This window comes from Anoplopoma fimbria, chromosome 3 (genome assembly GCF_027596085.1).
Source record: "Anoplopoma fimbria isolate UVic2021 breed Golden Eagle Sablefish chromosome 3, Afim_UVic_2022, whole genome shotgun sequence".
Classification (NCBI taxonomy): Eukaryota; Metazoa; Chordata; class Actinopteri; order Perciformes; family Anoplopomatidae; genus Anoplopoma; species Anoplopoma fimbria.
This window is the reverse complement of record NC_072451.1, coordinates 11249387-11264995: the sequence shown is the minus strand read 5'-3', so window position 1 is coordinate 11264995 and position 15609 is coordinate 11249387. Positions and strand designations below refer to the sequence as shown.

General features: G+C 39.4%; 1 protein-coding gene across 1 annotated transcript in view; it reads right to left on the bottom strand.

Moving 5' to 3' along the window:
• The window catches only part of mcf2l2 (MCF.2 cell line derived transforming sequence-like 2), a 121906-nt gene that overhangs the window by 33070 nt on the left and 73227 nt on the right, over nucleotides 1-15609 (bottom strand). Inside the window, exons 16-25 of the mRNA XM_054625502.1 lie at nucleotides 15172-15238; nucleotides 12969-13084; nucleotides 10347-10416; nucleotides 8891-8983; nucleotides 8525-8617; nucleotides 7217-7339; nucleotides 5049-5129; nucleotides 3758-3898; nucleotides 990-1082; nucleotides 70-148 (exon numbers count right to left, since the gene is read on the bottom strand). Of these exons, the coding sequence (XP_054481477.1) occupies nucleotides 70-148; nucleotides 990-1082; nucleotides 3758-3898; nucleotides 5049-5129; nucleotides 7217-7339; nucleotides 8525-8617; nucleotides 8891-8983; nucleotides 10347-10416; nucleotides 12969-13084; nucleotides 15172-15238 (956 nt within the window). The remainder of the gene's footprint in view (nucleotides 1-69; nucleotides 149-989; nucleotides 1083-3757; nucleotides 3899-5048; nucleotides 5130-7216; nucleotides 7340-8524; nucleotides 8618-8890; nucleotides 8984-10346; nucleotides 10417-12968; nucleotides 13085-15171; nucleotides 15239-15609) is intronic.

The following is a 15609-nucleotide window of genomic DNA, read 5'->3' as shown; positions in this document are numbered from 1 at the left end:
TGTTTTCAAGAGAATAGGTGTGTGTGTGTGTGTGTTTTTTTTTTGGTGTGTTACTGTGTGTGTGCATACCTCTGCACGCCTCTAGCTGGCCTGTAAGAACTTTACGAATCTCTGACACCCACATATTTTTCACATCCATGGAAGGAGCCTGGGGAAGAATGCACGCACACACACACACACACACACACACACACACACACACACACACACACACACACACACACACACACACACACACACACACACACACACACACACACACACACACACACACACACACACACATTCAGCAACAAATACACAGAGAGCCTCTTAACACCAATGCTGTTATTCTTTTAAGTTGGAGAGCTGCGTGGTACACCACTGCCCCCATGAGGAGGACTGTGGTATGAGTCAATGAATGCCTCCCAAGAAACATCTACAACAAAATTAAATATTAATGAATAATATCAAAGTGTATCGCTTTTAGTTTTATGAAAATTCTATGAAAAACTTTTACATGTACACTGAAAAAACCCCACTCACACTTTAATGTTTGTGATAATTTTAATCACCAGATGTAAGTCACCAGTCTTTGTTCAGTCTTATTTTAATATATGTACAATAAATGCTTCAGAAGCATTATAAGCAAAATAACCTTCAAGTATCAAATGTACACGTTCTGCATATATCTCCTCTCAGACTGATATATTATTACATATGTCATTATTAGATTTTTAATACTGATGCATCGACGTGTGAGCAGCATTATACTGTTGTAGCTGGTGAAGGAGGAGCTAGTTTTGACTACTTCAGAAGCAGTCAGATAGTTTTCATACTAAGGGCCGCGCTCCCTCCAACGGGTCACTAGATTAATCTGAAGGGTGGGAGGTGACTCATGGGGTAGGAAAGTATTCAAAACTGCTACAATCTACACATGCTACACATATTCTGCTTCACAAATCTAGAATAATTTCTTTGACAATCATCTATTATTTGCACCAACATACCTGGATGATGTAAACCTCCTCTCTGCCGTTGTACCACACCTCGAACTTCTTGATGTCTCCTTTGACGTTCTCTGTGATGCCCACGGAGCTCATCTGGACAGACAGAGGGACAGAGACGCAGGTGAGGTGCAGCAAAGCTGTGTCATCAGCAAAGACTAAAAGAGTAAAAAGTGAACCCAAAATGAGCTGAGAACGGAGTGTAAACTGATCATGGCCAGATTAACCTGTTATAAAATTCCTAGTGCAACACACTGTTCGCATTCTAAGGCCTTGAAGTCTCCGTAGTAAAGAAAAGAGCACGTGACTAATCATAATTCATTATTTTCCATGACACCAGCGCGGTGCTGGAGAGCCTGATGTATCATCTGCCTCTGAGCCATAGAGCTGCATTAAAAATGATCCTTCATCACTATGAACACACACACTGTAGTATATCTGGACTCACTCCAACGTATGCCGCCTTACAGCACTACATGTTTTACATTGATATGCTACTGGCAATAGTCCCAAACCACTGCACTATTTAATGATGACTTTATATTTCCATTACATACACAGACACGCCGCTGTATACAACAACAACAACAACAACAATAACAAAAATAACAATAATAGTAAAAATAAAAATAACCTCACTTGTATAGCACATCTTATACCTAAAATGCTGCTCATAGTATTACATTAAAAACAAAACAAGAAAATTAGAATAAAAGTTCCATTAAAAAAGCAGTACTAAAAATGGGAGTAGATTTTTTTACATAGTAGTTGTTTTTTAAAACAAATCATCATATCTAATGCAGTTTGGCTTTAGTGGAGTGTGGTAGCTAAAAGAAGTCCGCCCACTTGTTCCGTGGGCTACTTTAGGAACAGTTAAAGTACCAGCAGCATAAGGGACATACGGGTTAAAAAGCCAGAGGACATCAAATCAATGTGAGCCAGTGCAGTGTGGCTAAAACAGGAGGAATGTGCTCTCAGCAGTTTCCCTATCAACTTGTTTGGTAGTGAAGAGGGCGTACAGTCCATCCTACTAGTATTCACATGAAAGTATGGCGGTCATGAGAGCTGGCACTCGAATGCAACGACAGCTATGACTGAACCTGAACACACCTCTGGACAGAAGCTGGATCATTTTTCACAGAATGGGCCAGTTCTAACGGCAGCTAAGGAACAAGATGAGCTCCGCCAATCATTCAGCAGCTTCATAGTGATCCTGCTCTGATGGGGGTCACTGGTTGTGAGTTTCAGCACATGAAGTACTCAGCCTGCTACTGTTCATCACAACACAGGCAGAAACACAAGCCTGATACACTGAGATGTTTTTGCTGACCGAAAAAGAAACATGATTGAATTTCTTTCATACTTGACTTCCTTTGCGACTGGCTGTTTGGAATGGAACCTGAGGTGCTGTACAGCATATTCATCATTGACAGCTCCAGTTCCCTCAGGCTTTATGTGGAGAATTGTCTCCAATCCACCGCTGGTAAACAACATGCCAACCGTTGGTGAGTTTTTTACCTTAAAATGTGGTGTTGTGTGAATCATCCCTTACTTTCATAATACTTTTAGGATGTGGCCTTTTTGGGTTGGCCACAACATTATCACCTTATAAAGTCATTGAGGCTGTGATGTTATAGGAGTTTTGCGTTGCTTACTAACACATCCAGGAGATACTGAGCAACATGAGCATTCATTTCAGTTGTTTTTCTGAATCAATGAGATGATAATGTAACTGCGTCATGGCTGAATTTGTGAATATGCAATGGTTTGCTAACATGTAAGCCATATCAACTTAGTACGTTTTGAATCATTAATTTATTCTCTTATGTGTGTGGAGAATGTGTTCTGCGTAAAGGGTAAGTTTTAAGAGACGGTACATATTTGTATCATGCTTCTTCATCTTTTATAGTTTGACCTTTTGGATATCAAGAAATACACAGTTTAAAAGAAGAAAAAACGTTTTACCTCAATTATAAGTCAGAGTACTAGATTTATCTTGAATGATAAACTGATGCAGTTTTCACAAATCTTGAACAACGCACGACTTGAACACAAATTAAAATATCACAAGTATGATAGGCGTGGGGGAGGATGGGTGGTACCTTTTCTTTTTTACTCCTCTTCCTACCCCTTTTCTTTTTATGTTACATCATTTTTGGGAAACAGTGTAAAGACCGAAGCAGTTCTCTATTCTGTATAAAAGTCTAGATTTTTGCACACATGCTTCCAAGATGAAATAATAATATGTCAGGGATGATGTGGAGGCTTTCTGCTCCCTTGATTCCTGCTGCTGATGTTTCCAGAACTTCAAAATCTGATCTATGAAGATGATAACATGTATGAATTTGCACATAATACTACAACACTTTCTTTGAGCTGCTATCTTCCATTGAACACCACTCAGCAGGATTATTCAGCCTGTTAACAAGAGTCAAGATCAACTGTTTTTACACATCTCTAGCAGTGTGTGTGAGAGTTGAAACAAGGGGAGTTGGATGGTTACTGTTAAATAAACTTTACCACTGCTTGGTAAAGCTAAACTTCAACCTTGAAATGACCATTTCCATATCAGTTACTCACCACGTCTTACCTTGGATTCTTGAAGAAACCCAGTTGTTTGCTCATTAGGTCAGAAATACGTGCATCTTGGCTAAACCTTAATATTTACAACACTTCCTCCACTATTGTCTAATGCTGCCGCAAGTCTGTGCATGAGACAGTAGTGGCAGCTATGTACAGCTGGAAAAAGAACATCAGCCTCTGGGTCTGACCTTGAGCGAGTGTTTGAAGCTGTAGGATGGGGTCTTGTCGTGTCCATCTGTGGTCTCCTCTCGTTTCTTACAGAACAGCATCATCTTGTCATACAGGAACAGGTGTCTCTGCATGGGCTTGAACCTGGCCAAGTCCTTCACCTAAAACCAGGACATCGGTTGTTTTATCATTACGCCTGTCCATTAATCAGTCCACAGTTCAGCTATTATATTCATGTTGAATAGATTTGTTGTCAGATTAAATGTGTTAACAAACAACTGAGAACTGGTTCATATTTCTGGTATGGTTACAAATTGTGTACACCATATTTCTCATCAACCCTCTTGCTTCCTCCACTCTCTTCCCTTACTGAAGAGGATACATGTTTTACAACAGATGGTTTTCCTTCACCATAAGCAACTAAGCGCTCTCCATTTGCAGCGACCACATCCTGTTTTGTGCAGACACCACATCCTGTTTTGTGCAGACACCACATCCTGTTTTGTGCAGACACACCTGAGAAGGTGTTTTTTTCTTTTTTCATGATTTTTCTTTGATCATTCTATAAAATGCTAACAGCTACACCAATGGTTTCCCATGAATATTTAAGCCCATTGACAACAAATCAAAGTTAATCTCTCAGCTAATCAATTCCTTACCCTGCTGCTCTGTTTAGGACTTTTCCGGAAGCTCCAGGCTCCTTTTCAGTTTATTTCCATACAATATGAAAATCTATAACACTCTCTCTAAACTTGCTTGTGTTGATTAATCCATCAATACATCCATCAGACGCTTTTTCCTACAGTCCTATCCATCCATCTTTCCTCCCTCCATCCATCCCTCCATCCATCCATCCATCCATCCAGCACTCCATCCATCCATCCAGCACTCCATCATCTATCAATCCAACCATTCTTCAATCCATCCATCTAACACCCCGTCAATCCATCCATCCTACCCTCCGTCCATCCATCCATCCATCCATCATCTATCATCCATCCATCCATCCATCCACCATCCATCCATCCATCCACCCTCCATCCATCCATCCATCCATCCATCCATCCATCCATCCATCCATCCATCCATCCATCCATCCATCCATCCCCCATCCATCCATCCATCCATCCATCCATCCATCCATCCATCCATCCATCCATCCATCCATCCAACCAACAAACCAACCAACCAACCAGAGTTGTAGCAGTTCTTTAAAGGTGTTCTGTGTTTGACTAGGCAGGTATGGTTTATAATGAGGAGATCTGGTGACGTAGGGACAGTAATGCTGTCCACTGGAGTGTGCGGTTGTACCTTGCTGTGGCCTTTTTTGTGGTCAGTCCACACATTAAAGGATCCCTGCATCAGCAGTTTCCCCAGTTCACTCAGGTTCCCCTGTGAACATCAACACACAGACAGTCATTGACACAGACATTTAGAGCACCACTCAAAACAGTCATAGCACTGTGCAGTGGCAGCCATTTAATGTGGAGAGTTCAGTTCTGTTGCTTTAGTGGATAAAGAGGGGTTAAGGGCAAATAAAGGAAAATCCATAAAGACACCATAAAATGACAAAAGTAAATTATAGTTTATAGTAGATCACTTCTTCCTGTAAACTCTTATTTGAGTACCGTTGTCAAATGTTACAAGCTGCAATGCCCAATAACCTCCCTTTGTAAATTAAAAAAAGTATTTGCTGGGCCATGCACTCATGCACTACCTGAACCATAGCTTGTACCTTGCTAATTACTATATGATAGCCTATATATGTCGTACACACACACAATTCATGACATGACAGATTGCATATTCATGGAACATATCTGCACACAGCCAATGTAAGAAACTATGTGCATGGTCCACATGCGTTTCAATAAATCAGGTCCTTGAAGCCGATTAGATTCATGTAAGAAATTCTGTGTGTGACACCTAACACACCTAACAATTCCCTGTGATGGAATAAATTGAACCATCGCCCCTAATATACAGGAAGGCACGTAAAAAAGTGCCACTTTTTACGTGGATGTCCAATAAGTGTTGAACAACAGCTGAGAAAGGCGGAGGCTGCAGCAGCATGGGGATTATATGGCAGGCAGGGACCGTCCAGTACTTTAGTTGCCGAGTGCAAACACCGACCAGTGGTGCCTTTGATCAAATTGCACTCCAATGCCAACAGAAACAGAGTTATTCTGCTGCAAGGAATTTCAGCGAGGGATGCTTTGTTGGATGCTTTCGCCGCCAACAACCCCGAGAGGGTGTGCGTTACTATGCATGATAGTGCATAGTAATGCTGTATTGCCGTCTTGGTTCACTTTACACGGCAACACTTTCTTTTGGGTTGGCGCCAGTAGCTCGAGCTTAAGGCATCCTGGTACATGTTAGCATTGCTCCACAAACAGGGGAACTCAGCTTTCTGAATCAATATTGCAAGTATTGAAAAATCTATTGGTTCAATGGACTACATTTACCATTATAATAATGTTTCCTAATTTTCCCTTTAAGTAAGATGTTTTTTGCATCTTACTTCATGTCGACACATTCCCTCTTTATTTCTGTGACAGTGTAGCTCAGTGACGAAAGCACTTACAGATATTTTTTGGGCCCCTTAGTACCACTGCTGACACTGCTAAGTTCATTAGCCTTAATTTTGCTGAATTTCTGACAGCTGGTCTTCAATCTCGGCTGTATGAAGTTGTTGTTCAACAACAGAGTGGAACAGGCAGCCTTATATAGCAAATCATTGCCGTTGATTATGCTCATGACCAAATCTCAGGAAAGAGCAGCAGCTCATGAACAGGCAGAATTAATTAAGTGGTATTAAGCAATTTAAGACTAGTTTGTGTTATTAAGAAAGTTTGCCAAGATGCCAAAAACTTGAATCAGCTTCCATAACTGGCGTCCACCATCAGCAGGATGTCCTGTACGACATCACTGACTGTGTGACGGTATCACTCTAATTTTAAATTTATAATTGATATATGTATTGTCTTTATTATAATCTATAATATTGTCTCTTTTATTTTATTTCATTATCTATCTTACTTACTTCCTATATATTATTTATTTTCAGTCGCTGCACTCTTTGTTTCAACCCATTTCAAACCCTAATCACCTAATCCATGTTTGTATGTTGCTGTTAGCTGTACAGCCAATGATGCAGTGGATCATGGGAGAATGTGTTTACTAGTAAAAAAGTGAAATACAACTGGAAATCAAATCCAACAGCTTTGTAAATAAGCCGTGTTTGGCTAAACTTCATTTCTAAAGTGTGTCTTATCTAAACAAAAACATCAGTTGAGAGAACTAGTCCTTTTAAGTTAAGTACACATAACATGGATGTTTAATTAAAAAAAAGGACAACCACAGTAAAACCGATTAGACATAACCAGCTGGTCCTACAGCCTTATTGATCATGTTTTATCAACTCCTTCCTCTTTGCACATGACGATGATGGTGATGATGAAGGAAATCTACTCACTGACCTCAAAGCCAGTTATGGCTATCTGGTGCATGGAGTCGTTGACGGACTTGATGATGTCTAGCATGGTGGATAAAGCCTCCTCCAGCTCAGCCGTCCCTTCACCTTTACTGCACTTCAGCATCTCCTGGAAGACAAAAGGGGGGTCAGAAAAAAGACTGAATAAGGAAGGATACAAGGATTGAAAAAATAAAGACTGACAATACCATTGTGGACAGTGAGGCCATGTCTTCTGTATTTTTCTAAGAAAATACTGCTTACAACTCTGACCCATTGCAGAAGAAAAGAAGACTCTACATTAACGGGGCGTTAACTTTATTAGAAGAAGAACTGGAAGATGTCCCGCTGAGTCCTAACATCAAAATGAAGTTTCAGGCCATAGCATTACAGTGTCATAACATTCAGCTGTGTACTCAGATTTGTCTCATGTACGCATTCGTGAGGCCTTTGTTTCCTTGTGAACCCATTTTAAAAGTTTTATAAATTCCTTTTTCCGTTAATTTTATAAAATTTTTGGTCAACACGGGGTGAGTAAACCACAAAATAACTGGGAACTGTGATAAGATTCTAGCTGGGGCTGATGAAGCTGTCCATTATGTATATTAAGTCAAGAAAAATATCTTCACCTACCCTGTTGTTTTAAAAACAATTTAAAGCTTCTACATACAATATTCAGAGCATTAATATAGCAGCAAACAACTGTTATCTATGTATATAGAAGGTATAGTGGCGTAATATATATAATATCTACCTGAGCAGAGCTTTGTTGAAAGAAATGCATGTATTTTTTGGCATGTTCGTGCATGTGAGTCTCTGTTGTGTTCCACTGGTTGCTCATTGCCATCACTTTGCAATGTGCTCATGTGGCGGACCCCCAGGTTAAGTCTGTTAGCTCTGTCAACACTGTAGCTGTTGTTTACACTGTTGGCACTGTTAGCACTGCTAGCCTCCAGCTCATTCGCTGCTATGTTGAGAGCCGGGCAAGGGCAAAATATAGGCTCCGAATTCTGTATTGAGCACCTTTAACATTTTTATCGCCAACGAGAGGGTGTAGCAGTGTATAGCTCTGGGTCCCTGAATTACTACAGCCTCTTTGTTTCTCCAGTCTCAAAATGAGCTTTTAGGAAGTGCACTCCTTTGGGAATTACATGAAGCAGACTGAACTAAATGAAATATTGGTCAAACATCATTTGGATAATATTTAATGAGATATTGTATTTTATTGTATCTCAACCAAAAAGCAAGCAAGCAGCTGTCAGAGTTTACTACAGCTGACAGCATTTTAAGTGTTTTTAGTGTTTGTGTGGGTTACCTTGAGCATGAGCTGGTATTTGGTGATCCTCTGGACAGGCTTCAGTAGGTAGGCATCCAGAGACAGTTTGTGGTCCAGTTTCTTCTGGCATTCCTGTTTTTTCAAACAGCAAGCATTGACCATCAGGAGGGGGACACAAGACAAACCTTCATAACTTTTTGTTAAAGCTGCATGTCCAAACACGACTGTCCCATTTGGTCGCAAAACGGGACAGCAACAATGTCGGTGATGCAGGAAATTTAAATTCTAGAGTCAGGTTGTTCAGTGTTGTGTGTGTGTGTGTGTGTGTGTGTGTGTGTGTGTGTGTGTGTGTGTGTGTGTGTGTGTGTGTGTGTGTGTGTGTGTGTGTGTGTGTGTGTGTGTTACCTGAAAAAAGAGGCTGTCTCCACACTGTCTCCAGAGGACTTCAGAGCGAGGTTTGTTCTGACAGTACTTCTCATACACCTGCAGCTCTTCTTTCTGACAACACAACGACATGTCTGAGTGAAGAGGGGGCCTTACAGTAAATCTTCTCTTGTCAGTTTCTGGTCAGTTTCAGTTGTTGCTAAAATACAAAGTCTGTCAATTCATAACATTACTGGCTGGTCAACCTCTTCTATTCATTCATTAAAGGGGCCCATCATCATGAGAAAACAGTATTTAACCCTGTGTCCCACATATTATGTCTACAAATTAGTAATTTGCTGTGCCAAATCCATTTTGAAGGAAACATATTGTAACTGCTGCCTGTATTATTGTCACTGGCAAATTTATTTTTCTCAAATCCAAAAGATTTTGGGTTGAACAGCTGGTCATAAGCTGGTCATAAGAAGCACAGGACTTTAAAACCTGACCTGAAACCACCTTGTTTTCATACCTAAACAGGACTTACAGAATAGGTTGTTTGCCAATTACTTCCAAAACAACATATATACTGTTGGAGAGTCCCGGCGCTAAGAAGCAGTCACAGTTTTAAACACATGGTTATTGTTGAAAGATTGTGTTTTAAAATAACTACCATTGTTGCGTAAGTTACGTAACTTATATCAGTTATTTACATTACATAAGCTTAAATTAAAATAAGTCAACATTTACTTTTGGTTTCACATGGGACAAAAACATCTGTCTCCTGGGTGAAAGTTCTAACCTTAACCCTGTTTGACCCACTAGTTAAGACTTTGACCCCCAAAAGAGGTAAAACAACTGGTGATGGGGCGCCCAAACATTTGAATATCCTTCCTACATAAATATGACCATATATTTCCCATATTCATTCCTGTAAGAATCTTGTCATATGATTTCAGACACCGCTAAGTGGACTAAAACATTCCTTGAACTTCTCAACTGCCTGTCTCACTCCCATTGCCACTTTTGTGGCTTGGGTCCTCATTAAAGGAGGCATATCATGCTAATTTTCAAGTTCAAACTTGTATTTGGGGTTTCTAATAGAACATGTTAACATGTTTTCCTTTTCCAATACTGTCTGTCAGAATATACCTGTATTCATCCTCTTTCTAAAACGCATAATTTTAGCACATTTCAACAGAACTTTGTTACTAGGCAACAGCTTGAGTGCCTGTATACTTCCTGTCAGCTGATGTAATTCACATACACTTCAACTGGAAATAAACTGGGACACATATAAATTGTTTAAGACCGTGAAATGGTCCATATATATTGTGTAGTTGTGACATAACAATCTTACAGACGGCTCATTTAGAGGTACAGTTACTGAATTCAGGCTGTGTGTGTTTCTACATGGATTGATAAACAACATACAAATAATCATGTTAATACAAGCACCTGAAATTGCACTTGCACATTCCACCACTGCATTACTCACTCTTTTCAGAAAACAGGTTCCCACCAGCTCTGGTTTCTCTGCACAGTTCTCCAGCTCCCCCAGAAACGTCCTGCAGGTAAATTGTGAACAAAAAGAATGAGAACACATTGTCGTTTTTTCTTTGACAGGCTGGAAGCCAAATTACTAACGTGTGAAAAGAGTTTTTAGCTTCTTGAACATAGGAAAAAAAAAAAAACTTTTGTAAAAGTGAAACAATATGTTTCACTTTTACAAAAGCAAAGGCTTTTAGGATTAAGAGAAAATAAAAGAATCCATTAAAGTAAAATAAAATAATCCTTGTATTTTAATGGATTATCTTGTTTTTTTTCTTATGAGAAATGGATGAGTTTGAGAATGCTGTTTCGGGTAGAGATTGGTCCTGAAAGGGATTGTTTCCAATACCAAAACGATATGTACTTAGCCCATGGTCCTTGGCTTTGGAAGTTATGCTAGGTGAAACATTGTAGGTAATAAGCTACTTACCTGATCATGCTAACATTGTTAGCTTACATTTGAGCAGACAAACACTATTGTAAAGAATCAAATGTACATTCAAGCAGTGTGCATGGGTCATATCACTCTTATGAGTTAAGATCCATTCACAATGCAACTATGTCTCCTACAAATTACTTTCACATACAGTGAAACTGCATTCACTTATTTTTAAAGATAAAAAAAAAATGTAGTTGTTTTGCCTTTATTTGATAGTACAGCATAGATGGTGGAGAGAGAGAGGGTATGACATGCAGCAAATGGTGGGGGGTGAATTTGAACGAGTAATGCTGCAGTGAGGATTCCAGCCAACTTCATTCTCAACTACCTGTCAAGGGAACATATTTTCCCTGGGATTGTTGTGGCAGTTTTAAACATGTGATCAACTTTGTGAATCGAAACAAAATAAAAAAAATACTTTATTTATGTATAGGCAACACAACTACTTAGTTAGGTTTAGTAAAACATTGTGGTTTGGCTTAAAATAAGTACGTTGTTATGTACTGTCGGGGGTTGAGGGGCGGGATAATTAGAGGCACCTACATTCCTACCAGTGGGCTCCACCCACTCCCAGAGGAGAGCACTGGGATCAGGTGTGGGGAGAGACACACCTGGAGCTGATCTCCTTATCAGGGAGGTGAACAAAGGACAATGAGATAAGCTGATTTTGTGGCACATGCATTATCGTCTCCAGGGTGAGCTTTGGTATAGTTGAAAGTAGGCTAGCGGCCTGGATGAGACTGAGCTACATTCCCTGTTTTGATTGTGTGACTTTAAGTTTGGTTGATTAAAGACCCTGGTAACAGCTGCATTTACTCTGTCTGGATTGCTGTGCTGCCACTATTCCTTGTCCTCTGTGCAATACTGTTACAGTACGTAACATAAAACATTTAACATTGATTAAAAAAAGTAAACGCGACTGTTGGTTTCCACTTCAACCTCCTCCCTATGTGGACTTCCACCGAATTTGATTGGTAACAATCAATTTAAATGATAAATAATATGTTTCACTTTGATTTGCAGACACAGTATAACAAATAATCACATTTTGTATACAGGAATATTGAACTTTAGTGACTGCAGCCAGCATGTGGTCCAGCTGTAGAGCAACGGTTTGTGGTGACTTTCTGAAATCGTTGCTCCACTTTGTAATTTCTAGAGTTGTATAACGTGTGCCAAAAAGATAGTCATTCAAAGCAACTGTCAACAAGCAGACAAATTGAGAGACATCACAGGCAGACTGCAGACTCCCTGAAGGCCTGAACCAAAGAGTTTATAATGTGTTATGATTATTGTTATAAAACATTATGGATATATATGACTTTAATTATACCATGCTAGTTTTTAATTCATGTTGGTCATAGAAAAGTTTTTTTTTGTGGTAAACCAAACAGTACTGTACTCATTGCATTTAGCTTTTGGCCAATCAGAAGAAAGCCGCTGTTCTCACCCTGTGACCAACTGTTTTGAACAAAATAACTCATAACTTCTTCAGATATCAAGTATAGAGACATGCTTTTCCAAAATCCCTCACTTAAAACATCATTGTTAATTCAACACTGCTCTAATCAAAGTTTGCATATACAGTCCATACAATAGTCTATTTCAGTTATAAATCTTCCGATGAACCTAATATACATTACAAACAACTTTAGGCACGCGGTAGCTTAACCAGTGACACACTAGCAATGAGTGTGCAAGAGCATTTTTTGGAAAATGTTGAAGAGCCCTCTTATCTGCAGGTCAAATACCTCTTTCACAGCCACCTGCTGTTAATTATGATAGAATTATTGTTGGGGTTTTTTCCTCTTATGCATTCCATGAAGGCCCGCCTGCATCTGCTTGTCTAGAACTCGTTGCCTTCTCTTCCTTGTTTGGGGTTAATTGCTGATAAACAAGATTGGCTGAAGGTGGTAGGTTAAAGGTTTCAACTCAGATGTGGATGTTTTCATGAGGATGGCTGCCTTCTTGAATTATGCTCTCATTTATAGTAACAATGTCCTGATTATGGGAGAAAAATGTATTTTAAAAAGGTTGCTGTGACCTGTGGTCATTCTTCTTATGATGTGTGTAGAAGATGCAGTAGAGCATAAGACAGGACAAAAAATGAACAAAATACATTCCGACTACCTGTTGTGGAATTCATATATCTCTGGCAGGTTGCCAAACAGCACATCCCTTTTGTTGTCCAGCGACGGGGGGATGAGGTGGCTGAGCTCTGAGTTATCCAGCTCTGCAAAATAACCCTGGAAAGAAGGAGGAGGGTAGAAGAAGAAGAGATATTCTTAACCTCTGCCCATCAGCAGAGTCAAACTCTGGCTACAAATTGACACCTGTGGGTGATGAGAATGACTCATAAACATCATACACAAACACACCACGTTCTTTTTCATGTAATCATTATAATGCAGAGTCTGAATCAATGCATTCCTGCTGGCATTCAGCCTTCAGTGTGTGTGTAAACCAACAGAAAATTGATTGGACATATTCAACCCTGGAGATCATATGGAGTTCAAACACTGACAGCAGTCTGGAAGTTGGACTTATGAGGGAAATTAATTGGAGTGTTCCTTCTACTCAAAGGCAATCAATGCAGATATGAAACTCAGGGAGGCAGTGACAGTGCTATTGGATATCTATTTGCATTAAGAATTAAGAATTTCCCTACTGAATTTCTAAAATGAAATACCAGTGGGCTACATCACAGACAAACCATTTGATTTTATCTTTTTACTAATAACTTAACACTATACGTTTCTTTACCATGTATGTGTAATGATCACCTAAAAAGCTAAATTATTAGACCGACCAACTGTATCGGATGGAATTTAAAGATTAGATCTGTACTCATGACACCCCAGCCCCTTTCAGAGTTTGGTTTAAGGATCAGTGTGTAGGATTTAGTGGCCTCTAGCGGGCCACCTAAATCCACCTAACTCTACACACTGGCCCTTTAAAAACAGCAATGTATGTATTCAGTATACAGTACATATAATAAGCTCTGTTTGCTTTGAGTACAAAATGGCATGGGGTGCATTCACTTTGATTTCATCAAGAATAGACTGTGATCAGCTTGGTCAAGTCTGAGACAACAGCTCATGTGACATCACTTAGGTATCTTTTTCTTGGACTTTGGTACAGCAAGCTTTGAACAGAAAGCTTGTGGTAAAAGCTAGTGGCATGTTTGAAAGACCTTTGAGTTTACCTGGCAGTCTAAAGTCAGAACAGAACAGACACTAACAAGTTGCATTATGGGACGTGTAGGATCCAGTGCTTATGGAGATGGACCCATATTTGGGACTAAAAGTCGAGATATCTCAGGCTCTGTCGCACCAATTTGGACAATTTTTTCTTTTGAGTTCCCAAATTAAATCACTAGAGTGCCCCTTTACTAATCAATCAATTGTTCTATAAAAAATGACAGTGAAAAATTCTCACAAGGTAATGGGCTCAAATGTCTTGTTTTGTCTGACTTACAGTCCAAAACCAAAATATATTAAATTTGTCATCATGTTAAGATAAAGACAAGCAGCAAAACTTCACTTTTGAGAATCTGACAAATCAAACATTTGCCATTTTTATGACGTAAACCGTAAAATGATGATAAACGGTTATCAAAGTAGTCGCCTTTTTAATCTCTGTTGATGGATTCATTGATGAATTAAATAATCATTGCAGCTCTATTATTATTATTATTATTATTGCCTTCGCCCATTGACAGCTGAGATAGGCTCCAGCACCCCTGCGACCCTTAACTGGATAAGCAGGTTACGGAAAATGGATGGATGGATGGATGCAGCTCTATTATCCTGCATGTTAAATTTGACTTCAATAACAGAAGGATAAACAAGAAACTTGCACTCAGTAGAGTACAGATCTCCATCAGGTGTGTTTCCACTCCCAAACAAAGAAGAGTTCAATCTCAGTCAGTCTAAAATATATTTTAGACATGTGAAATATTACATATGACAATTTGAAGTAAAACAAATTAATTCTGGTATTGTTTTTATTGCTGTGGTAAAATCTAGAGACATGACAGTCACACACACCAACAAGTTGTGAACGAGCCATCAGTTAAATCAGATTATGTGGAGGTCAAACGGAACCCAAATGAAATGTCACTAAGATTCACCCCGACTGTCATCGCTGAAAACTGAAGAAACTGAAGGGAATATTAGCGAATAGCCAATGACTAAGTGTTTATTAACCAGATGGTCCTTTAATGGGTGAAATAAAGGGACATTTTAAACATTCAACAACAGCATCTGTTTTTTAATGTAAGTAAGCCACGATGCAGTGTAGGACAATTCTAGAACCAGCAGATATACTGTACCTCTATGATACTTTGCAGTTCCTCCACATACAGCCTCTCTGTTTCAAGCAGCTCAGTCATGATGTGTCTGCAGAGAAAGAGCACAGAATTGGGTGATTTTTAACGCATGCAGAGCAAATCATAATGGAACCCTTCTGGCTGAATTTCCACCCCAAAAAAACATTAAATTATTCATCAATACACTTTTGCTCTGATGGGATCTCTTTGCAAGCTGACAAACAAACTAATACATCAGTAACCACAAATTTCAGTGTTGGCACAGCAGCAATGACATTGTCGTTGAGAGGAAAGTGTTTTGTGGGTATTTGGAAGAGCGATGAGATCAGACTTCATCAGGATTTGTTTCCCAGCAGACAAATATGGCACCATTACCAAAGAATGTTGCACTTTGCTTAGGAAAGAAGAGAAGTAATAGGAACAACATCATTATTGTTTCCA